Consider the following 25,129-nt stretch of genomic DNA (forward strand, 5'->3'; position numbering starts at 1 on the left):
GTAGACAATCACATAATATTTCATTAACTGATGAAGGTAGGTCTGTAAAGAAATCTGTTCAATATTAGATACAACTTGGTGGAATCTGTTATAAATAAATTAAATTAAATTAATTTTAACCACAAATAGCAACTATACTAATAAGTAGGTGTTCTCACTATCCACAGATTTAAAAGTGTTTGTTGCTGACATTTGTTTCTGAACAATTTCTCTTAAATTGGGCAATTTAGAAATGTGGTAGAAGTTGAAAATCCTTAATTATGGTTTAAAAAATATATATAACGATGCATATTGTAGCTACAAGTAGGAAATTTAGGCGATGACATGTTTAAATCTAAAAATAAAATAAGACTTAACATTAAATGGTGACAATTCAACTAAAAAAAAAATCACGATTCACATTTTCTTTTCTTTATCCAGTTTCTTTTTAATCTCACAAAACACATGAATCTGAGACATGAGCTCTCTTTTTCCTTCTGTGCAGCTAAACAATCTCACCAATTTTTAAAAACAAGGGAGAAGAAAATAATTTATACATCCTTTTTTTTTTTAATAATCATATCTACAAAAATAAAATCAAATACGAGGACTAAGGCTTTACAGAAAAAAAATTAACATATATAAAACAAGTGGGTCTGATCTCTCTATATTACATGAGTGAACACGTTTTTTTTTTGTTTGTTTTTTTAAAAAGGCAAAAATAAAAAGACAATGAGATGATAGTTAAAGACGTGTGTATGCATACAGTAGTTTGCACCGTGCAGGGAAGTTTGTTTGTGCAATATCTTTTTAAAAAAAGGAAAAGTTATAGCTTTTTTTTCTTTTTTCTTTTACGGCAATTACGGCTCCAACGCTGATGTCAATGTACAAGATAAATGTATGAAAAGAAGAAAGATACAAAGAAACGGAAGTGTAGAGGTAGAAATTGAAGATGAAAAATGCTGTAGTTAGAGGAGGGAGGAAATAAAGAGGAAAGAGATTTGTCGAGTAGACGACTGGGATTCAAACGGCTCAGACCATCTGGTATTTCTTGCGCCAAATTATGGACAACACATATGTTATGCATGTGATGACCGAGTGTCCACAGCGTGGCACAGAAATGTGTTAAAACAAAAGGAATCTTTTTTTTTTCGTCTGGTCTGAGATGCTTGAAAAATCAGCAGCCAAAATGTCGAGAGAAAAAAAAAAAAAAAATTCCCTTCAACACCTCTGAAGAGATATTTCACTTTGGTAGAACATTTTTACATTTTAGCACAAATTTCTTCAAGTTCATACGGGGCCAAGCTGCTACAATCAGCCGCCCAGTAGCTCTCATTTTAAGTCATTGTTTTTGTTCGTACGTGAGCCAAGTTACACTTCTCCTTCAGTGTGTGTTGGCTAAAGAGTGAAAACCTTCCACCAGGCAGTGAAATATCATTTTAAAAGTAGAATCTGGCTGGTAGTGTGTATATAAATACTGTATATACTTGGCTCCTGGTTTGTTCAGTTTGCTAGTGTATTGTCAGTTTTCGCTGGGTAACTCACTAAAGCGCTCCCTCAGTTAGTATTTGAAACCAGCTCAAATAAAATCCAGTCTAGTGTGATTCTTCCCAAAAAAACATTTAAACTGGTACACAAAAGATTTTTCTCTAGAAGAAGAAGTTCCCTCCTTTGTAACAGTTTAAATACATTTTCTGTCTAGAGTGTTTTAGAGCTCAAGATATATATGGCGTTTGAGAAATAAAAGCACTTGGCTTTAGTGTCAGTCTTTGCTGGTTACATGTGCCTCAACGAAGGCGTACGAAATAAATTCTGAACGTCAAGAATGTTAAATTACTCCTACATATGATCCAGAGATAGTTTGCTTTTTTTTGCCGAGAGTTAGATGAGATCCGCTCTCGTGTGTTTAAGTAAGTTAGCTTAGTGTAAAGACCGGAACAAGGGGGGGAAACAGCTAGCGTGGCTCTGTCTTGAAGTAACAAAATCCATCAACCAGCACCTCTAAAAGCTCACTAATGAACACGTTATATCTTATTTGTTTAATCCGCAAAAAACACTGTAACGTAAAAGCAATACGTTGAAGCGCAGTAACATGCAGAGACTAAGGGGCGGATCAAATCGAGGCGCGGAACGCTTCAAACACGCCTCTTGGCATAAGGCGAACCAGGCGATAAAATTTGTTTTTCTTAACGGGAAAATGTGTTCTCTCTCGCTCTCTATCTCTCAAAGACAGAAGCTTACATGAAACTATCACAACATGAGATATGAATTTCCCCTTCCCTCTCGCAGTCCAACAGCTAACTACCACATCTACCTGCATCAAAACAGGAAGGAAGTGGTAAAGTCTCCCTCTTGCTTGATTTGATCGGCTGCCTGGGTCAAGTTTGACAGCGACGAGCGGTGCGGCTATGCATCCGGCGCTGAGAAGTTGAGTATATTTGAACGCCGGAAAAATGCGGCGCAAGAGAGTAGCACAGGTGCGCCGTACCGTAGGAAAACAATGGTTTCGTGGGCGACACGTTTCTAGCGCTGTGTCTCGGTGTGATCGGGAACTAAGAACTAGCGAGATATAACGTGTTTGTTAGTGAGCTGTAAAGGCTGACGGTCGGCCGTCGGACAGTTTGTTGTCGTCGGTGAGCGTCCGCCTGAATAGTTTTTGCGGTGTGTCCCGCAACGTCGCCTCTAGTCTGCCCGTCTTTTGAGGTTTTTCGTCCAATTCGGCATGTTGAATCGGCGGTGGAGCCCGTCGGTGAGAGAAATCACTCTCTCAGCCTGATTGGCCGTTCAGCTTAAAAGAATCAATGCACTAGAAGAGAAACGGAAGTGAGGAAAGCGAGCCGAGTAAAGTCAAGAGGAAAAACACAGAAGGCTCTTCTCATTTTTCATCTTCATCATCTGATCATTCCTATACACGGATATTTTCGACACGGCCGTCTGGAATGAAGCGGTGAAGTGGTGAGTGAGAGTGGTGCGAAAATGGTCGGCAAACGCCGCTTTGTTTCATGTACGTATCATAACAGCGGCTTGTATATCACGCAGTCCTCGGTCTTCCGGTTTCCCTTTTTGAATGATGAATGCAGACTACCGCCGCCTGCTGGTGTGGAGAGTTATTTCACCTCACGCGGGTGCAGAACGTATGTGCTAACTGGCCGTTGGTTGTAGTGTTTGCGGTGTGTTTCCGGTGAAACTTGTTGCCCAAAACAAAGGCGACGTTAGGCGAAGCAACAGGTGGCCTTCATCGTCGAGTTGGTGTGTCCCCAACTTTAGAGATGCTGGTGGATTTTGTCGACAGAGATAAGCTGAGCTAAACTAAGCAGCTGCAGACGGAAGCTTCATATTTACCGTACATACATGAAAGTTGCATCGATCTTTGCAAATAAGTTTCCCAAAAATGTCAAACGATTCTATTAAATCATTTGTTGCTTCATTTAACAGTTGCATATACAGCAGCAATTATTGTTTTTTTAATGTTTCTTTACTTGGACCATGTGCTTGAGTTTCTCCCAATAAATATAAGTTGTTCTGTGCAGGGGGGGGGCGGGGGCTTTGGATGTGGGCTAGATGGATATAAACACCATGTATGGTACGACTGCTGGATGGGAGAAGGGAGAAGCTGCTGGTTCACAGTATTTACCGTGCTATTTACACACACATTACACTGGGGAGAGGGCTACAGGATGCCCGGTCGAACCTTTAAAGTGTAGACGGGCAATGTCAGCGGCGAGATTTTGGCAGCAATTTGATCGAGCGACAAACAGGTCTTCAGTGAAAATTCAAGTTTGAATCTGGATTTGTCCTCTTTCCTCACGCTCGTCGCCAACATTGCCCGTCTCGAACCTTTTTGCCCCCAAAACATCCTAAACATCTTTTCCAAAAAATCCCAAAAAACAGCTGTTTGAATCCACTGAGCTTCGTTTAGTTAAATCGCTGAGATCCCTGTACGCCTCTGAAGCAGCGCTGAAAATAAAAAAAAACCTGCCAGCATTTTCAGTAGTAAACAGCGCAGTAGTGTTTCCAGAACTTAAACAATGAACATCGCTTAGATATGTCAGTGTGGCTGCAACTGCTCCCGATGACAAGAACTAGTGTTTCTCCCACAGCGTTGGGGATATGACGGTCTGAGATGAATGAAATGGTTAAATGAATGTGTGTGTGTGTGTGTGATAATGGTTTCCTTACCCAGTGCAAATAACCTGAATTATATAGACACAGTCCTTCGGCCGTGGTGGCAGGTGAACTCAGTGTAAAGCAACCAGTGGATGGGGGGCGGGGACCCCCGGAGGCCATGTTGGCTCAAACGTCGGCCCCTATATATATAAAGCCAGTGGCATCTCCAGTCCCTGATGCGTCCACTGTGGAGGACATACACGACAGAGGGAAGCATTGTGGGTAAAGTGCAGGGGTGATGGGTCCCTCGGATTATTCCTTTAAATTAACATTTCAACACTTTTCTGCTCCGTTTTTTCTTCAACCAGCTTCTTTAAAGCAAGACATCCTTTTCCTTCACAAACTTTTACACTTTTCCAACTTGTTCCTCTCTCTTCTCCAGTCAACTTGTCTTATGCCTTTTTTTGTTCCTTCATACTCTTTTTCTTCGCTCCGTCCTGGACTCCCTTCGTGCCTCTGGTAGAAGTCAGAGGTTGTGCTGAAAAAACAGCTTACGGTCCTTTCCTGGGCTCTGTTCCGCTGGCCAGTGCATGCAGGGACGAGGGGGCGAGGGGGGAGGCGGGGCTGAGGTGCCCGAGTCTGACAGCGACAGGTACGTACGGGTGCGTCCAACAATCAAGATCGAGTGACCACCGCGAGTAAATCCGATCTGCGGCGACGTCAGAATCCCGTCGACTGAATCTTGGGCTCTGCCGGACTGCCCTCTTTGCCTGGTTGGGTTCAAGGAAAAAAAAGATGTTATTTGAAACTGCATCGTCGGGCATTGTTTTGTAAACGTTCAAGATTCAGTTTCGCCCTCACCGTCTCCTGAGCCGCGATCCAGAGACGGCGTCCTGGAGACGGTTGCCGAGTGACACTGTTGGTCCTCTGACTCCTGATTGACAAAGGGCTCTCTGAGGGTTTTCAAAAGCTTGTGATGGGACTTCTCTATTTCCTGTAAACGGGTGAAGATGGAGAAAATGATTACAAACAACAAAAAGCAGTCTGTTTTCAAACTATGCATGTTTCATCTCTCTCTATTTACATTTATCCTCCTAAGAAACAAATAATCCTCTCGAACTAGTAAGAAAATACAGAAGTGAAAGAAAAGAGACACTTTGTGGTCACTGTGCAGAAAAAGTTCAAATTGGTTTGACCTTTCTGTGTTTTATAATAAATCTAATAAAATAAAATAAAATAAATAAAATAAATAAAATATAATAAACCATGATACAATTACTTTGGTAAATACTGAGATCACCATTTTTTAACTCGATTACTTGTTGATTTTGGAAACACCTTGTATTAATTAAACTTCTTTGCTTTTGATTATCTTTTTAACAGTGGATTTTCTTGAACTTTGAATTTAATTCAACTGAAAAAAATAAAAATAAAATAAATGTAAATGAATGAGATACATAAAATAAATAATATATAATACTATATATATATATAGTATTATATATTATTTATTTTATGTACACAAAATTAAAAAAAATAAAATAAATATAAAAGAATGAGATAAATAAAATAAATGATATATAATACTATATACAGTATATATAGTATTATATATCATTTTTTTATGTACATACATGAAATAAAAATAATAAATAAAAATAAATAAGATCAATTAGTGCACTTCCACAATCTACTGAAAAGTACTAAACATAAATATTCAATATATAAAAATAAATTAGATCAAAATAAATGAGACCAAATATGTCATAGTGCATTGCAACAAAATGGTGAAAACTCCTAAACATATATTTAACATTTTGGTAAACTATATTCAACATTTTCCAGTCAGTAAGTCAGTGAAAACTGCCGAAAGTGGACCGCTGTAAAGAGAGGTGCACTGGATTAATAACACAAGGCAAAACGAGAGGAACATTGAGAAACGGAATGAATAATCGTTTTATCTTGATTATCCTGTTTTCATAATTGTTGGAAGCCAAAATTGAAAATAAAATTGATGCTCACGGAGGGGTCATCACCCCAGTCAGACAGCCACCTTGTTGCCACCTGAACACAAACTCACCTTCAGCTGGCGCAGCTTGCTCGTCAACCCCTCGATTGTGTGGAAAATCTCATCTACATTTTTGATCACGTGGCTCTGGTGCCCGGCCTGCGATTGGCCCGTTTCCTCCTCCTGTTCCAGTTGCATAGCCTCCGATTGGTTGGGCTCTGGACCGCAGCCGGGCGTCGTCTCCTCCTCCGGCTGCGTCTGTGGTGATGTCACTTCCTCCAGAGGCTGAGGAAAGTGGCTGGCGGTGGGGGTGGGAGGGTCGTTGAGGTCATCGGTGGCGCTCTCTCCCTGCTCGGTAGGCATTACCAAATAGAAAGTGTTCCCTAGAGGACAAGAAAGTCCCGGTGAGTGATTCATCTTAACATGTAAATCAAATAGTGTCTGCAGCACTTGACCAATTTAGTCGTCATTACCCTGCGTAGTGGCCTCGCCTCTCGGCTTGGATGATTGGTCGGAGGGGAGGGTGACATCAGCAGTGATGTCCTCAGGGACAGAAGAAGAAGAAGGACCCGCAACCACAGCTATTGCACAGAGGATAGGAAAGTGTGACAAAGAAAAGTGTGTGTGGAAGGGTGGAAAAAAGGGTGATGAGTGTGTTGTGAAGAGCAAGCCAGAGAAAAAGAGAAGTGTGTAAGACACCAAATAATGAATCAAAGAGTGCAGAGAGAACATGCAGAGGAAGGCAGCCGTTAAAGACACCCACGATTTTATCCACCGACAGACAGAAAGCAGCTGAATTCACTTTCAGTTCACTCAACGCCAAATATTCATCTCAGGCAATGAGTTGAAATAAAGGTTTTCAAATTTGAGAATTGAATGAACTCAGAGTGATCAAGAATCGCTGAAGAATTAAAGACGCTTTTCCTCCATCTGCTCCGTTACCTTTCCGTATGACCTGAACGCTGCTCGGCTGCTCTGCGTCTGGGGGCGGAGCCTCTTCTTCAGGCTCGGCCTCCCATTCGTTGATGCTGAAGTTGAGGACAGTCTCCGGGGACTCCGGCCGCTGTCTTTCGGCGAACGAGCTCCTTTCGTTGGCCGTCTCGTTGGTGGGAGTGTCGTCTGAATCGTGGCTCCAGCCGTCCTCTTCCAAATCTCGTATTATGAGCTGCCTTAGTGTTTCAACTGAAGAGACAGGAAATGACGATTGATTGTTTGTTCGTCCTCAAGGTTGATCACCGGCTGATTAGTAAGATACAGTAAAAAGGGAAATACGCTCACTTTGGAAACTTACACTCGGATTGAACTCAGGGTTCCCGTTATCTGGTAATTACCGTTTTTTTTTTTACCGGGAAAATCTGTTGATGTCTGACATATTTAAATCTCTCTGGTCATAATGTCCGCTTTGGCCAAGACAAAGGCGACGTGAGGTGACTCAACAGACAGACTTCCTCGCCGCTAGTTTTTTGATGTCGGTTAAATAATTTCTTGTCTATCGGTGGCTAAAATACATAAAAATAAATAAATAACGGATCTCCGTGGCACATACGCGACACTTACGCGCTGCTCTCTCGCTTTAACATCCAACAGTTTGTAGAAGTGATGCCCGTTTCTCACCGTCTTGTAAAGCGGCCTCTGCCACACTGACTGCTTTTCTTTCGCCACAGATGAACGCCTCCGATTGGTCCGTGGGTGTGTTTGCCGAGAGCACAATGTCGTCGTTGGAGGAATGAGTCTCCATGGAATCTGACTGCTCCGTTATGGAGTTACCTGGAAGAAACAGAACATTTCAAAGTCGATGTTGTTTCACAAACATTTGCAGACAGTTTTATATATTTGAGGCTGATGATTCATAATGTGGTTATTACCTGCATAGCCAGCTGGCACTGGGGACGCACTGCGTCTACCTGGGGAACTGTAGAAAAAGAATACGTAATGCGGTGAAAATAAATGTATAAAAATAAAAGAAGTATCTCTAACGGAATAACACACAACACGTCTTAACAGTGATTCAAGTAACCTTCTGACAAAAGGAGCCCTGACACATTCCTTTATTGATTATTCATACGCATTATATTTACTCACGATATAGGTATGGATCCGTGATTGATCAGCGGTGATGAACCGCCAGACGACAAGATGGTCTTATCAAGTAAATCTTTCCAGCTGCAAAACAAAAACACAAGTTTCTGGAGGCTGGAGAGGAACACGGATGCTCGGTGAGCCTTCCTACCAGTTACGGAAAAAGAGCTTACGTGTTTTTCTCTGATGACGTCCCAGCCACCAGCTCGTAGATCTGCCTCTCTGTGGTGCTGATGACGTAGAGGGCTTTGTTGTCTGGAGAGGAATCACAAGATTTGCAGGACAGCATTAGGGCCAGCATCTTTTTCTGGCAGAAAAGCGGCGCTTTTTTTTAACGTTTCCAAGAATATCTTGACAACATAACACCACCGTTGTATGATAGACTAGCATCGCCCGCTTCTTATTATCTATTTATCTATTTGTTTGACATTGTTTTTCACCATGAGCATCAACCTGGAGGATGCTTTCCCTCATACTTTCCCTCATACTTTGTATGCATGAGCTTGTCACTGCTCAATTTGACAGCTGTAGAACACAGGTGCACGCTTTTTCTCGAGGGCGGCCGCATTCCTCGTTGGGAACAATTGAAAAAAGATGCGGATGCTCAGAAAAAATAACCGCTATATGGACACGGTCCCTTAATGAGCTTTCCTCGGTGTGACCAAAGTCTTACCTGTAGCTACTGAGCGGACCAGCAGAGAGTCCAGCTTCACCAGAGGGCTGAAGGAGGTTTTGCTGTCTCCGCTGCCTCCTCCGCCTCCGCCCAGCCAGCGGGATGGATATCTGAGCTGCAGCCGGTCGTCCGGGCCCCTCTGGAGGAGGACCAGGCAGTCTGACAGGAGCAGCGCTTGAATCTCTGATGGAGGGATACAGAGACATGTGATTAAGAATATAGCTCCGTTCCTCTGGAACTAAGAACCTTTTGAGGAACTCATTGCGTTTCGACCTCAGAGACCAGGGTCTAAATTAAGTTCCGGGGACATTTTTTGTGGTCTTTTTACCCCACAAAAAAGGCCCTGGTCAGCGGGTTGTACTTTCTCAAAGTACAGGAACTTTCGGGGTTGTGTTTGCAGGGATGACCGTTGCTGATCGGTGAAACACGCAACAAACAACATGTTTTTTCATACATCAGCAGACTAATTTGCCTAATAAAAAGTAGTCCCGGGACTAAAATTACCAGGAACTTCTTGGTGGAAACCCGACTTATGAAACTGATGAGACTGTATCACTACAGAATGGTACTGACCTATCTGCTTATCTTTGCTGACTTTCCACGTGAGAGGACCTTCGTGAATCATTCTCTTAGTGGTGAGGTCCAGACTCTGTGAGGGAGAGGAGGAAACGAAACACGTTTAGGTAAAAAAAAAAAAGAAGGAGAGCCTTCATCACAATATGAACAAGGAAGGAAGTGAAAAAAAAACATGTTAACCAGCATAAATGATTTGACTACCTTGAATAGAGGGGCAGCGTCCAGCCTGCGTTGGTATTGGCTGAGGCGTTGCCGATGTAGCGTTTCCCCGACAAGCTCGTTAACAACCTGCAGTATCCCTCGGCAACAAGCCTGGGCGCGCTGAAGTGAGGGGAGGTCCGACGAACCGGCTAAATGAAAAAAAAAAAAGAATATCCGTCTTAAAAATCATACTTTTTTGGCATGTTTGCCTTTGTTGGTGATTATTATACGATGTGTCTCTCGACTCCTCCTCACCCTCTGTGTGTTTGATGATGTTGTCCAGCAGCAGCGGGTACTTGGTGAGTCTCTGCATCTCCGACACCAGCAGGTCTTTGAGCTGCAGCCTCCGACAGTGAGGACTCGCTTCACACTCCTGGACAAATGTCAAACACGTAAAGCACACGGCTGCACGACTATGACGGCTAGGACAGACGTTAGACAAAGAGGAATCTACGGAGATACAGCTGTCTTTCAATTTTAATCGTATCGCCTAATTCTTGCCAATACACAGCCATACAGGAGCACGCATGTGTTGAGTTAGGCATGGAAGAGAAAGCGTGTGTGTGTGTGTACCTGGATAATGTGAGCGAAGCGAGGGTCTTTGCGTTTCTTGTTCTTGATGAGCTCCAGAGCCTGAGACTGTTGGCTGCACAGCTGCGACGCTTGTTCCTGAAACTCTTCTCCAGCTGCACCTTCAAACTGGAAACACACACCACTGTGTTAACATACTGAATACACTGCACATAAACACCTTTCACATTATAAGATAACGAGTGACTTATGCAGTGATTATTTAACTCACCCTGGCCAGCATAACGTCCCCGATGTCCTGAACGATGGGAGCTTCTCTTCTCTTCTTCATCGCCTCGCACAGACTTGCTGCAAAGAAGAGATACAGATGCAACGTTAGAAGAACCTCAATTTTAGTCAGTTAAATTATTTCAAATACTACCAACAAGATAATCCATAAATCTAGTGCTAAATGCTAGTCTAGTATGGCAACTATATCACACCATATACTTCCCTGTTGGCTCTTAATTAAAGCCCAGAACACATATTGACTCAGTAAAGCTGCAGATTACACTGAACAGTCACAACCTTCGCTTTGCACTTGCTTCACTTATTATTATTTACCTAGCAACAAACAGCCCTGAATACACGCTGACTCAAAGTACAAACCCGCTTTATTGTGCAAACAGAAGAAGCAGAAAGCAGTGACACTCTTACGAGAGGACAGGAAGGTTTTAAACGGTAAATTCACATTTTTGTATTTGAAAAAGAAATTCATAACATGTAGATTATTATGCACACCTGAGGGTAAGAAAAGCTAAGATGTAGTGAGCAAAGATGGGTGATTAAATATTACATAACTCTGACCTGACCACTATCGTTAACATAACAAAAACAAAGAACAGTTCAGACTCTTCAAATGTTCTTTTCTAGTAAAGTACAAAAGAAATTGTCAGCTGTTGTTGCCTGTTGGGCTTGATTTCGCCATACATTTGCAAATAGCAAGTATTTTTTGCCCACTCCTATGTTGATAAGATAATTAAATACTTTACAAATATCCCTTTAAGGTACATTTTGAACGGATACAAAATGTGCGATTAATTTACGATTAACTATGGACAATCGTGCAATTAATCGCGATTAAATATTTGAATCGATTTGACACACAGACTGACCGTGGAGTTCGTACACCTGAGGCAGGTTGGGGAAGATGCAGGCCAGCTCATCAGAGTTCAGCACAGACCTCATCTTCTGGAAAAAGACCTGATCCAGGACCCTCAAGGTCCGCAGGTGGGACGCCTCGGTGGTGAACAGCTCTGATGAAGAAGAGACGAGGGTAATCAACATCAGAGTTATTTCTGTGAGGTTAAATGACAATCCCATTAAAAAATATTTGCGTGTTGAATTTGACTCGTATACCGTATATGACGGCCTGTCGGTCCACCTCCCTCGGACTGAGCGTGGCGAGGAGCTGAGGGAGAACCGTGTCCTGCCAGTTCTGACCGTCAGACACCTCCTCCTCCAGCGCCGCAGCGTCCGGCAGCAGGGCCAACGGCGAGTCTACGCTCCTACAGAGTCACGCATACACGTAAACAATCATTTTTTACACTAACAAATCTCACATTATGGGGAGACTTGAAACTGAACATTTCCTCTTCAAGGTTTTTTTGCATGTGGTAAAGAAGTCAGCCATCTTTATTTCTAATTTCCTGCCAGACAATGACTTAAATCACTGATCATCTACGGGGATGACACTGAAACTCACCTGCGTCTAGACCGAGGGGTGTATGGGGGTGTAGGGTTCTCTAGAGACCTGAGTTTGAGAGAGAGAGATGGCATGAGGTGAAAACCTACACTTCCAGGGGGTAACGTCCCCGGCTGTTTGAGTTAGAGGGGTGAGTCTGGATTCTTTGAAGCTTATGTAAGTATTATAATTTATCCCCGCCTGAAGGTTGAAAAAAATATCTGCATCTTAGTGGACATCAGACCGGCACATGCGCCTTCGCAAAAAAGTTAAGGCCACGCCCCCTTTTGGGGGAAAGAAAACCGTAGATCTCATAGACTTCAATGCAATTTCACGTATGTTTGGACGCTATTTTTGACAAATTTGTACACATTCATCTCTTGTTATACAAACATTTGTTTTATACAACATGTCTAATAATTATTTTGCATCTTGCCTGAACCTGAGCGTTCGCGATACCTTAGTAAAATTAAGGTTGATCGCCGCCATGTCCCTTCAGTCTTCCCCCGTCCAACACAGTGGCCGGATATTACTCATCCAATCATATTTGATTGAATCACGTCAGGCTAAGTGTTGTCTGTAAATATCCAACCTCTTAACGGTTTGATCTATAGGCTGAGATTTAGTTGGAGACAACAGTCTGATGCTGCTATAACGTTAATGTATGACTGTATTACATTAGCTTGCCATGCCAGTAACTGTCACCAGCATCTTTTAGCCGTTTACCACACTGACGGTGAATATTAATGTATCGTTTGTGCCTCAAATCTCAGTGTGAAAGCCTCGGTTAACCCGCTACACAACAGCTTTTCATCATTTTCTCGCCATGCTGGTCTGGTCTATAGCTTGGAGCCATAAAGCCATAATTATATATTTTTTAGAACGTGGCAGGGGAACAAATCGGAGATGAGCGTTTTTGGATTTATTGTTGGTGCAACCAACTACACAGCAACTCTTCGGCATAGCGTTATTACTATTACCGGTTTGTTTAAAGTAGAAGTTTGGAGACATGTTTCAACTTCTTCTGTTTACTCTGTTACCGTCTACGAGGGACACGGGATTGTTTTCCCCCAAAAGGGGGGCGTGGTCATGCGAGCCTCCTCTGGATGCCGGTCTGATGTATCATCTTCAAGAAATCAAGTCAATAAAAACTTTGTGTGAAAACACGCTCGAGTCCGGCTTTGTGAATCTTTACCGTGCCGAGCTGCTGGACGCAGACGACGACGTGCTGTGCTGCAGCGGCCTGAGGCCCGGCCCTTCCCTCTCCTCCCCGCAGTCCTCCATGTCCACATCGCTCCGAGAGCGAGGGACGGACTCCGTCCCCGAGACAACGCCCCGCCGACGGCCTTCTCCCGAGGCCTTCAGCGACTCGCTGCGTGCCAGGCGCACTGAGACCGTCGGGCTGTAAGAGAGAGAGAGAGAGAGAGAGTGAAGAAAACAAACAGCGTTACTGAACGGATGCTTTATACTACATATATACTACAGGTGTTGGTGTAGCTGAAGAGAGCTACCTGTCCATGCTGTCTTCTCCCAGGCTGCTGGACGACAGCCTCTGGGGGTCGGCGGCGTCTCCTCCCTCCTCTTCCGTCTCTGTGTGATTCTCAAACTGCTGAATGATGTTCCTCACACTGCCAGGACGGACTGCACACACACATATCGCTTCATTATACAGTACGATAAAATAGTCCACACACACACACACTATCAGCAGAAAGGGCTGATGTGTCTAAAATGAGGTGGAACATAAGCGCTCTTCAAACAAACACACCATGAACAATAACTTAGTTTGATATAGTAGAAACAAACATAAAATGTGTACCTTCGGTGGGTGACAACGGGACATGGAATGCTACAAAAACAAAATGAACCAAAAGGAAACGATGAAAACAGAACAACGAGACAACAAAAAAATCCATAAATCAATAAATAAACCTGCAAAAACAATAAGAGGGCAAACAGAGGGCGAAAATAAATCAATAATTGTCTGACGAATACAACGAGCGAGAGCATCACATGTTTGTGTTAGCGTGCCTCTGATGTGGTGAACCAACCAGTGTACCAATATGAGTCAGCTCAGAATGACTTTTCACAGATAGACTCATATATTTGCATCTTAAATACTGACGATGTACTCACATCTTGACAATGAACTGGGTTTAGATGTCAGGTTATAATCATTTACAGTGATTTAGAGTGATACAAATATCCCTAAATGAGTCATCATTTACTGTTAATGTCTTTATTTCCTTCCCCAGTTCTACGCATGAACGTCTGTGTGTGTGTGTTTGTATTTACTGGACTGGGATGTGCTTCGGGGTTTGCCGATGTACTTCAGGATGGGATTTCTCTTTTTATCCTCTCCATCTTTCTCTTTCTTGGTACCAGTCAGCTGTGGAGAGAGGAATCATAAAGCCATGTAAAAAAAAAAATCAACTTATATACACCTTATTCTTATTTATTTATTCATTTCTTTTTTTTTTTATCTATTATTAGCCGTACCAGTACACTTTTGTTTTCACAAACTGGCTGCTCAAGAGTTACGTTTAAAATGGCACAAAGCACAAACAAACATTAAACAGTTTTGCGAGTATCGTGATAAGACATGTGATTTATTACCTTTTTTTCCAACTGCAAATTACGCAGTTTGTCAACATCTGTTTTATCTAACGAGATACAGTTTTCACTCTGTTCATCTCAGAGTTTTCATTCACATATCTTGAGGTCAGAGGTCAAGGGACCCTTTTGAAAATGACCATGCCATTTTTTTCCTCATCAAGATTTAGCATAACTTTGGGGCATTATTTAGCGTTCTTCCCATCAAGCTAGCATGACATGGTTGGTATTAATGGATCCGCTACAACCGTTACTATGCTGTATCGATTTCCCCCCCACCCCTAGGGGGTTCCTCCGGCCATTGAGGGAAGAAATAACCACTGTAACATTTTCACTGGACCCATGCTGCTTTCTACTGCCTACTAACCCTGTTTTCCGGTGTGTTCGTGACATCATACCTGACACAACAGAAAAAAACGAAATGGAACGGCTATCGCATATTTTTTGCGTATTTGCTCGCATTTAAAAACCTACATATACGTGCTAATTTTGGAGGAAAAAGGGATTATAAGGTGAAACAAAAACACCAGAACAGAGAAGTCAGACTACAGCAGCTGAGCTCTGTGGGTGTAAATAACACCTCAGTACCACAGTGATGTACGAAGTGGCACCTCAGAGCGCACACTGCAGTAGAGGACCAGACCACACAGATCAGAGCTTATACATTTGCTGATACTGTAACTGCAGTAACGAGTTCCAACACAAATCATTCTGCAAAATGCGTTCCGTTCTTGCCTAATTTAAAAAAAGAAAAACAGATGCCCATGTGTAGATTTGCAAGTACATTTACAACCTGACAACATTACTTAGATAATCATTTGCAGCATCCTTCCCTTCACTTCGATCCCTGCTTTTTTCGTTTGCCGCTTACCTTTTTCGTCTTTAAGAAAGCGAGCCACTTCTCCTTCTCGGTGCTCAGACCAGGGAAGACCTTGGAGTCTCTTAGCTTGATACCAGAATGACGCAGGTACAGGTGCACAGCCGACGCCAGAGGAGAACTGAGGGAGGGGAGCGAGGGGGCGGAGAGAGAGAGAGAGAGAGAGAGAGAAAGAGAGAGACATGACAAACATGGAAACGTGAGGAGAAATCGACCACAAGGGGAAATAAAGAAAAGGTGTCAACAAAGAAGCAACAGACAGATTGCTGTTAAATTAAATTCCACTCCAAGACACTTGTTTTACCTTCTGTCCTCTTCGTGCTTTGATCTGGAGCGGGAACAGAAAGAGAGACATAAAAAGGCTGTTAACTCGCCCCGCAACAAATAACAGGCTTTCGATGAGATATCCAGTTTAATTCCTCAACCATTCAAACAAAAGGTGTAAGAAACGGACTGTAGCGCAGCGGTCATGTGATGGGAAGTGGCCCGTGTGTGTGTATAAAGCCAGAGGAGTAAATGTCATGTGGTTTGCAGGTTTGGCTGCTGTGGGAATGACCTTTGTTATGATCGCCTGAGCTCCTTCTGTCGCTTTGTAATAACTATTTTATTGGGCCCCAAACATCTGACCCTGTTGCTAGGCGAACCTGGTTCAACAGACTGAGTGTGTGGTGGTTAATATTCACTTCATGATTACAACCACACGTTAGAAAAGGAAAACTAAACAGATCTTCTCTAGTTTGACAGATAAAGGTGAGTCAGCTTTTCCAGAAAGTGAACCCGTGCCCTCACCATGAACCTACAGATGTTGCAATTTTTGCAGTTTTTAGTGACAGGAAAAAAAATTATTTGAGTGACTCACAGTATTTCCCAGAGGGCGGTGACCTGTCTGTCGACCACCTGCCTCTCTTTCGCCGGGTCTCCATCCAGCTGCTGCAGGTCTCCTTCTCCAAACAGAGAGCCGAGGCCCATCATCTGCTTGTTCCTGTGAAGCACAAGCTTAACAGGTCAATATGAGCTTATGAAAATGGTAATTCTGTCAAAACCTAAGCAGACATCTTAAATGGCCGGTCCATCTGCGTTCCTTTTAGTTTTTGTTTTTTTTCAAATAGGAACGCCCGTTCAGCCGTTGCAAAAAGCACTTTGACCAAAACTCTAATGTTTGGATTTGAATAGATAAAAACTCCACTAAGAAGCTACAGAATGACATAAAAACCTTAAAATAAAAATAAAAATAAATAATGAACCCGCCCTTTAAGTCTTCTCAGTCTTGACTACTGTACCTGTAGTCCTGTATCTGGTCTTGGATGTCCGGCAGCACTTGCTGCTGCAGCTCAGACAGAGGTCCTCTGATGTCCTCCTGGGCATGAAGTCGACTTTCTGAAGGGACGATGGACACGACATTACGTCAGCGGGGACACTTCCTCACAAGCATATAACATTATTACAGCCATGTGGCATTAATAATATGAATGTAAAAATGCAAAACAAATTGAATGAGCCCACAACTCAATCAGCTTTTAGTCGTCTTACCTATATCTGTGAGATACTCCTCTCGTACTTTGATTTTCAGGGGCTGCAAGGAAATAAAACAAACAGCATTTTTTTCATGTTAACAATTTTTTACATGGGGAATATACATTATTATATTTTATTATATTATATATTATTTTATTATATTTGGGGAATATTTGGGTACATGGAAAAAAAAAAAGCTAAATCACTTTTAACGGAGGATTAGAAGAAAGTTTAACATTTAGGTTCTTAGATGCCAAATGCAACTGCTTTTATTTTATTGAAGAAACAGCATCAACACATTGCACATTATAGCAGCCGACACCGGGATGTAACAGATTAAAGCTGGAGTGTGGAACTTTTGGCGCCCCCCTCTGGCAGTGAGAGTAATTACCATAAGGGAGAGACCATGGCGACGGAGCAGCAGCTAGTGTGGCGAGAGTGTCCAAGAAAAGTTTCTGGAGTGGATGCTCCAGATAAAAAAAAAGAAACTCTGCGTTCAGAGGAAGGATTAAAATAAAAAAAAAATGCACGGGAAGACTTGAAGAGAGCGCTCCTGGGGGCGGCGGAGATGATGCAAGCTCACCTGCAGTCATACGGAAAGTCGCCACAGACATGAGACACCAACTCCGGTATAGTTTTTTTTTCGGCGGCGAAGGGCTTAATCAGCATTGTGTGAACTTGTTTGGCAATGAATGTAACAGACGTTCATTCATATGTAAAAGTCCCGCACTCCAGCTTTAAGGAATATAAATATGAAATCATGAAAGCATGTTGGTACATACAGCGTCTGGGTCCAGGTAATGGGAGCAGATCTGAGGTGCAAGTGCGCGGGCGTCTTTTGTGCTGGAGCTCAGGTAGGCCTCCACCGACAGGTAAAACAGCTGTTGTGGACACACGCAACCATGAATGTAAACAAGCAGATACACACATGGAAAATTTTAATTCCCAACATTCGTTTGTTTCATTACATTTGTAATCAAATCTAACGTAGACTGACCAGAGGGTTGGGGTCCAGAAGCTGGGTGAAGACGTATCTCATGAACACCGCCATGTGTGCCGGTCGGGACTTCAACAGCTCGATGTCCTGGAATGGACCGTCCATCTGAGAGGAAGACGGAGAAAAACAATAATTGCATAGATGGAGGGAACAGCAAGATGCAACCCATGAAAAAAATATTAGGGCCGTCAATCGATTCAAATATTTAATCTCGATTATTCACACATTTTTTATCTGTTCAAAATGTACCTTAAAGGGAGATTTGTCAAGTATTTAATACTCTTATCAACATGGGAGAGGGCAAATATGCTGCTTTATGCAAATGTATGAATATATGTATTATTGGAAATCAATTAACAACACAAAACAATGACAAATATTGTCCAGAAAACCTCACAGGTACTGCATTTAGTATAAAAAATATGCTCAAATCATAACATGGCAAACTCAATGACAAGTTAATATCGCGTTAACTTTGACAGCCCTAAAAATGTAGAGGCGGCGAAAGAAAGACAGCTGAAAATCCCATCAACGCGGATCGATTAGAGTCACACCAAATGTCCTTCTCACCTCATTAAAGAGATAGCCGTCATCTTCTTCGTCCTCTTCCTCGGGGCCGATGATCTGGGCCTTTCCGCCCTTTGAACACACACACACACACACACACAGATTTCAAGAAATGGAAAGCACTTAGTCACACACTCAAGGACACTGACAGCGGGGTCCAAGCACATCAGCCATTTTCATCCACATACTAAAAAGTGACATGAAGACGTGAACTGAAGGTTGCGGTGATAAATGATCTCCTCAGGCTCACTGCTCGTCTCATACATTTTAAACAGATATGCAAGTCACGGTGAGAGAAATGGAGAGGAACAGATGAAGAGGAAAGAGCTCCGTCTAATCTTAGGGAATTCATTTTTGTCCTGGAGGTTCAGGATGACACGGTGAATGATGCAGCTAGTGATGCAGGCTGTGTCTCTGCATGAACTCAAAATAGGATTAGAATTTAGTCACAATGCAGACAGTTATCATATCTGCTGTTGCTGACTCTGCAGCCCAACAAAATCTGAACAGTTAACCCTCTGAGACCCGCAATAGACGCGTTTTTGTCTTTTTTAGGGGTGGTACAGGGGGTCTTTAGGGGGAGATAGCAGGTCAACAGTAGATGTCACATAGAAGTGGTGTACATCATTGAAAGCTGGGAACCTGATGATTAATTTGAGATGCAGCTCAGCGCTGTGTGTCAAATTGTTCTAGTCATAAATCAGGAATAAACATTAACTAGTTCATTAATTAACATAAATTGTGAGTGTGTTTAAGGGCTTAGAACTTTATGATAGAAGTATATGATGGCCATTCCCATGCTCTATTATATCTCAGTAAATCTTTGGGTTGATACCATTTGTTACAGATTGCTGTGACAAATGTAACCATTTTTATCACTCGAGAATCGATAAAAATGATCAATAATGCCTCCAAAATACCACATTAAGACACCAAGACCTTGAGGAACACCATAGAAAAAGCCATGCTGTGATTTGGTTTCAAAAATGTTTGACATTTGGAGATTTCTGCGAGAATTGCATTTTTCGGCGATTGGATGGCGAGCACTTCTGTTCTGGAAACTGCTCAAAATCCCCCTTATTGTCAATCTACCTAGGAAAGCCATCCATCCTCTGAATGCTCTAGGTCTCTAGTTTGTGGCTGTAAAGTTTCATGAGGCTGTGATCATCCTAGAGGTCACCAGAGGTCATTTCATAGACGGTCAGGATCGCAGGTCTCAGGGGGTTAAAGTGTATTTTTCTGTTCAGTATACCCGTAGCAGAAGGGAGCTAGTGCTGCATGTGAGGTTCTCATCATCTATCTTAAAGTGAATGCGAGTGCGTGTGTCCATCTCACCAAATCAGACAGGGGGTGTGTGTCGGAGTTCTGCCGTCGGTGTTGTGGGGTCCTGAAGGAGGATGAAGGGGAGGAGTGGGGACTCTCACAGGCCTGGGGAGGAGGAGGGAGGGAGGGAGGGAGGACGAGGGGGGGGACGGGATGATACATCACAAACAAACACACACGTACAATCTCACCAGTTTATGAAAGACATGATATGTGCAGCCTACCTCCATGTCTCCTTCGCTTGAGTCCATCGATAGTCGACCTGCCAAAGCACACAGCAGCTTTAAACCACTTATAAAGCCTCTTAAACTTAGATTTTGAGTGTGTATGGTGTATAGTGTAAGAGGTAGTGAGAGGTACCATAACAGTTAATACTATGAATTATGAGATCTACATTTATTTGACTTATTTCTGTGTATTTTCTGCTGATATGATCAGAAACGGATTTAATTAAATCCGTAAAATATATAGGGAAACAAACCTTCTCCCGCTATGACGTAGCTCGTGGTACATTCTGATCGCGTTCCCTCCTGGAGAAGCAGAACAAAGTGTCAGTTCATTTTCACTACTGGCTGAAAATGACAATTATTTATGTCCTTGTTAAAGCTGTATTGATAAAGAGGCAGTCAATTTAGTGCATTTAAGAAAGTAGATTTGAACTGAAAAGCCTTTGAAAATGTCTAAACTAAAATTTGACATTGCAAGAATGATGCTTGTAGTTATGGCGGACAAATTTATTAAAACTGTCATGTTTTGTCTACCTAATGCAAGCAGAGAAGAACTAAAATATAGTGACATAAGAGTATTAAACACTTCACAAATCTCCCTTTGAGGTACATTTTGAACAGATGAAAAATGTGAACCTAATAAATATATAAATGGGTTTTCAGTGAATGCAGAAAGCCTGTTAGAGAACAGATAAAGCTGTCATGTTTCCTCACCAGTTCTTGCTGAATCTTGACCCTGACTTGGTGAGCTCTCCTCTTGGCACTCTCAATCCGCTCCCCCAGTGACAACGACGGGCTCCTCAACTGCTCCTCCATCAACTCCTGTCAATTAGTTATCAAGATTTTTAGCTGCAAAACTTCAATGTAACTACAACACGGGGTTATGTAGAACACTAGAGTATATATATATATATAACAATGTGAGATATTATGGATCCTTACATGGAAATTCTCTTTGCATGTACAGGAGAATGCAGTCAGGGATCAGAACTGAAGTGGGACAGCTTATTTGTTTGTGTGCGAGTGTTTGTACCTGCAGTTCAGCCTCTTCCTGTTCCAGCATTTTCCTGAGTATCTGAGTGGCGTGTTTCTGGACTTCTGGGTCCTAAAGAAAAACACATTTACGACAGAAATGTAAATCAGCAATATTTTTCTTTGCTTAAAACAAGTACCTACATATTGAAAATTTTAAAAGGGCGGGTCCATTATTTATTATCTATTTATTTAGTTTTAGGTCTTTATGTTATTCTGTAGCTTCCCAGTGGTGTTTCTTATGTATTCAAATCCAAACATTAAAATTTTGGTTTAAGTATGTATGTTTTAGTGTCAAAATGTTATTTTCCCAAGCCCTTCTAAAAACGTTTTCCCACGTGACCTGACGTAGGTTCCTGCTTGATGACGCTGCTCCATGTACAGTATATATACATCCTTATAGTCACTGTATTAACCCTACATACAGTAATTTAGATGGCAGTCGGCACGGAAGCTACGCAGTGTACTACTGTGTGGACGCCACGTTAGTTCAGAGCCGAACGTCACTCAATTACACAAACAAACTAACCGATCGATGCAGCGGTAGATCAGCAACTCACATGTTCTGAGAGGTAAAATTACTGTTTTTTGTGAATGGAGTCTGGTGACTTTGAAGACAGCGACATAACTGCCTCAGTTCGCCGTCGGAAAGGGCAAGGTAAAGCGGTGAAAATACTCTGAATATAGCGTACTCTTAAACGTCCACAGCCGCTTTTCCTCGACGTCAGGCAGCCCTTTCCTACGGGGAACTGAAGACCTTATATCGCTCTCTTCAAAGCCACCAGACTCCATTCATAAAAGCAGTAATTTTACCTCGCAGAACGCGGGAGTATACATACAACCTCACTTCAAAAAATCCAAAGTAACCCTTTCAGTTATTTCAATCAGCTAGTGCTAGCGTTCACATAACTCATAACCTTATTGATCAGCTTACTTTGGTTACCTACGTCAGTGATTTTTGCAACAGCTGAGGGGGCGTTTCCATTTGAAAAACACAGAAAAGATTGCAGATGGACCTGCACTTTAAAGCTTAACATTTGTTTCACTCAGTACTGATGCAAGACGATACCAGCTGACATCAATCATTAATATCATTTCATTCACCTGTAGTGGTTTGGGTCCAGTGATTCTTTGGGAAGGGGTGCTGCTCAGTCCAGATGGCAAGGGTGGAGGTGGAGGGGGTGGAGCCTCCCCACCGAGAGACGTCCTCTGATTGAGTGTGAGGTCGGTCGAGAGGGGCTCTAGAGGCAAGGACGAGGCTGAAGGGGTCGGGCCTTGTAGTGTCAGAGCGACGTACGTTCCAGCTACGGGACGATAAAAACAACAGTCATGGAATCAGATCAAAACAGGCAAAAGAATAGGAGATATACCAAACACACTTATTTCAAACTTACATTTGATGAGCTTTACCACCTCCTGATGGGACATGGAGGACACCAGCGAGCCGTTCACCTGAGAGAGGGAGACGGACGGAGAAATCAGCAACACTAAACAGGAAGAAACCAATAACTTTCTCATTCAGTGTCTGTGATGGAAAGCAGTAAAAACCTTTATGATTCGGTCCCCTTCGTGGACGCCGGCCTTGACTGCTGCCCCACCTGTAAAGAGGAGTAAAGGCATAAACAGGGAAGCTCATGTAGAGAGAGAAAATACAGTTTTAACTGTTGTGTGCTACTACAGTACTACTAAGTTGTCACGGCCCATGTCGTCTGGGTCAAATTACGGTATATTTGCAAAATAATCTCCAAAATAATAAGGATTTTTTTTTTAAATAGTTGTGAATTTTGTCAATTCAATCACAAAATCTGTCAATTTGAATATTTAATGTCGTGAAAAACAAGTTTGCTGGAGCATCTGTGTGTAAAATAACAGATTATGATAACATCAACACGTCAGCTGGACACGTGTCTTACCTGGTCGGACATTCTGCACTAGCTTGACTCTCTCTCCACACACTGTGAAGCCGAAGCCGAGCTGGTCCTTCTGCACGACCACACATCTCTGGACAAGACCAGTACCTGGGAGAGGAGGACAGACGGATGTTAAGGGTGTTTGGGAGATATTAACCCTTTAAGAAACAGAGATCGTTTTTTGCATAATCATGTTTAAATCAATGTAAAATAAAAACTATAATAGCTAGAGCTTTCATTATTTTTGCAGTAGAAAGCTAAGGCTCCTGTCTTTTGCGTCACCAAGTTGTACGCTTGTGATGACGTCATTACTTTACGTTAAACTATCAAAACGCCTTCGCACTTGATTTGCTCATAAAAATGTGCAAACTTCAATTAACTTCAAGAAATATTTTGTTCATGTTTCAACATTTAGAAATCTGTTGGATCGATATGTTTTGTGTGTGTATATTTAATAACATTGAACTAACATTGCACTTTTTTTTTATTTATTTATGACACAATTTCAATCCTTTAGTCAATTATGATGGTTTATTGACTTACATAACCTTTTAGCTTAGGTTGTACAGATTTAAGGGATGTGAAGCATTTGAAGATACTCTGAGAAATGACATCACAATAAACAAAAATACTAGGGCTGTCAAAGTTAACGCAAAAATAACGTTTTAACGCAAATTCATCATAACGCCACTAATTTCTTTAAAACATTAACGCAATCGATCTTTCGGAGGTTGTAGCGGGCTCACTAAAGCTAGAGTGAAACTAGAAAAACTTAAGGAATCCATTGGTACCAGCCATGTCATACCAGCTTGTCGTGAAGGAGGCTAAATAACGCTCCAAACCTGCACTAAATGTTGGCGAGGAAGAGTTGTCATGCTCATTTTCAAAAGGGGTCCCTTGACCTCTGACCTGATATATGAATGAAAATGGGTTCTATGGGTACCCACGAGTCTCCCCTTTACAGACATGCCCACTTTGTGATAATCACATGCAGTTTGGGGCAAGTCAAAGTCAAGACAGCACACTGACACACTGACAGCTGTTGTTGCCTGTTGGGCTGCAGTTTGGCATGTTATGATTTGTGCATATGTTTTATGCTAAATGCAGTACCTGTGAGGGTTTCTGCACAATATCTGTCATTGTTTTGTGTTGTTAATTGATTTCCAGTAATAATTATACACATGCATTTGCATAAAGCAGCATATTTGTCCACTCCCATGTTGATAAGAGTATTAAATATTTAACAAATCTCCCTTTAAGGAACATTTAGAACAGATAAAAAATGTGCGATTACTTGCGATTAACTATTTTAATCGATTGACAACCCTAAAAAATAATAATGTAGGCACTAGCAGACCATTTCTATAGCAGAGTTCAAAGGGTTAAATGATATTATATATAGGGAGATTTTAAATCGATCTCGAAACAGAAACTTCAACCAGCGTGGGAAGTCGCACTTACCCGTACTCTCAGCAGGGATGTCCACCGATGGCTCCCTCTGATGGGTGGCAGAGGATTTGCGCTCCGAGTCCCCGATGGTCAGACTGCTGAGCCTGGGTTTGAGAGATGAGAGGAAGCGACGCTTAGCGTGAAACAATAAAACAGAGTGATTTACATGCTCTGGGAGGGCTGGTTGCACTGGGAGAGGGGAGATCTGAAGGGAATGAATGAAGAGAGGGAGAATGGAGATACATAGAAAAGTGATGGAACAGGCCAAAGAGAAAGAGCTTTCAATTAGAAACAGAGTGACAAGAGAGGAGAGAGGGATGTCAGAGGCAGAAGATTCAAGGGTTTCAAGCACATGGTCAGATATGTGGGGTATCGTATATGAGAAAAATGCACGAGAAGCAACAAGAAAGCGGTCGAAGGGTAAACTCACCAAGCAGCAAAAGGGCTGAAAGCGAAGCATGACAGAAAAGAGGGGGAAAGGCAGATAAAGGGGGGAAAAAGAGAGAGAAGAAATTCAGCGTGAAGACCAATCTTGAAGGTAAAGGACACAGAGTTCACATCATCCCCACGCTCTTTATACTCTTACAGACTGTAAACACTGAGAGCAGCATTGACTTCCAAGAATATATTTATTTAAGAGTGTATGACGCAAAGGCACACGGTGTAAACACTGAAGGGATTATTCCAGAGTGGTTGGACTATACGGGACAATTTACAATTTAACCATGTTATTAAACCATCT

The 25,129-nt window shown here is 42.2% G+C and overlaps 1 protein-coding gene across 9 annotated transcripts in view; it reads right to left on the minus strand.

The window, feature by feature from the left end:
* Window positions 1-401: 401 nt before the first annotated feature.
* The window catches only part of arhgef11 (Rho guanine nucleotide exchange factor (GEF) 11), a 30,509-nt gene continuing 5,781 nt past the window's right edge, over window positions 402-25,129 (minus strand). For 2 of the 9 annotated variants that reach the window (XM_074622767.1, XM_074622766.1), the window contains exons 3-43: window positions 24,818-24,832; window positions 24,400-24,491; window positions 22,942-23,046; window positions 22,577-22,626; window positions 22,423-22,480; window positions 22,133-22,332; window positions 21,030-21,101; window positions 20,711-20,818; window positions 20,251-20,299; window positions 19,994-20,031; window positions 19,782-19,874; window positions 18,450-18,518; window positions 17,880-17,984; window positions 17,665-17,763; window positions 16,898-16,940; window positions 16,648-16,744; window positions 16,227-16,349; window positions 15,672-15,695; window positions 15,362-15,488; window positions 14,173-14,266; window positions 13,697-13,726; window positions 13,389-13,518; window positions 13,073-13,279; window positions 11,899-11,946; window positions 11,553-11,701; window positions 11,309-11,449; window positions 10,426-10,502; window positions 10,197-10,322; window positions 9,879-9,996; window positions 9,624-9,772; window positions 9,420-9,495; window positions 8,847-9,029; window positions 8,347-8,428; window positions 8,177-8,257; window positions 7,960-8,006; window positions 7,709-7,861; window positions 7,037-7,276; window positions 6,568-6,675; window positions 6,167-6,477; window positions 4,948-5,080; window positions 402-4,856 (exon numbers count right to left, since the gene is read on the minus strand). In XM_074622767.1, the coding sequence (XP_074478868.1) occupies window positions 4,807-4,856; window positions 4,948-5,080; window positions 6,167-6,477; window positions 6,568-6,675; window positions 7,037-7,276; window positions 7,709-7,861; window positions 7,960-8,006; window positions 8,177-8,257; window positions 8,347-8,428; window positions 8,847-9,029; window positions 9,420-9,495; window positions 9,624-9,772; window positions 9,879-9,996; window positions 10,197-10,322; window positions 10,426-10,502; window positions 11,309-11,449; window positions 11,553-11,701; window positions 11,899-11,946; window positions 13,073-13,279; window positions 13,389-13,518; window positions 13,697-13,726; window positions 14,173-14,266; window positions 15,362-15,488; window positions 15,672-15,695; window positions 16,227-16,349; window positions 16,648-16,744; window positions 16,898-16,940; window positions 17,665-17,763; window positions 17,880-17,984; window positions 18,450-18,518; window positions 19,782-19,874; window positions 19,994-20,031; window positions 20,251-20,299; window positions 20,711-20,818; window positions 21,030-21,101; window positions 22,133-22,332; window positions 22,423-22,480; window positions 22,577-22,626; window positions 22,942-23,046; window positions 24,400-24,491; window positions 24,818-24,832 (4,300 nt within the window). In that variant the 3' untranslated portion in view covers window positions 402-4,806. The remainder of the gene's footprint in view (window positions 4,857-4,947; window positions 5,081-6,166; window positions 6,478-6,567; window positions 6,676-7,036; window positions 7,277-7,708; window positions 7,862-7,959; window positions 8,007-8,176; window positions 8,258-8,346; window positions 8,429-8,846; window positions 9,030-9,419; window positions 9,496-9,623; window positions 9,773-9,878; window positions 9,997-10,196; window positions 10,323-10,425; window positions 10,503-11,308; window positions 11,450-11,552; window positions 11,702-11,898; window positions 11,947-13,072; window positions 13,280-13,388; window positions 13,519-13,696; window positions 13,727-14,172; window positions 14,267-15,361; window positions 15,489-15,671; window positions 15,696-16,226; window positions 16,350-16,647; window positions 16,745-16,897; window positions 16,941-17,664; window positions 17,764-17,879; window positions 17,985-18,449; window positions 18,519-19,781; window positions 19,875-19,993; window positions 20,032-20,250; window positions 20,300-20,710; window positions 20,819-21,029; window positions 21,102-22,132; window positions 22,333-22,422; window positions 22,481-22,576; window positions 22,627-22,941; window positions 23,047-24,399; window positions 24,492-24,817; window positions 24,833-25,129) is intronic. The other 7 variants (XM_074622768.1, XM_074622771.1, XM_074622769.1 and 4 more) reach the window with 7 other exon arrangements.

This window comes from Sebastes fasciatus, chromosome 22, assembly GCF_043250625.1.
Source record: "Sebastes fasciatus isolate fSebFas1 chromosome 22, fSebFas1.pri, whole genome shotgun sequence".
In the NCBI taxonomy this organism is placed as follows: Eukaryota; Metazoa; Chordata; class Actinopteri; order Perciformes; family Sebastidae; genus Sebastes; species Sebastes fasciatus.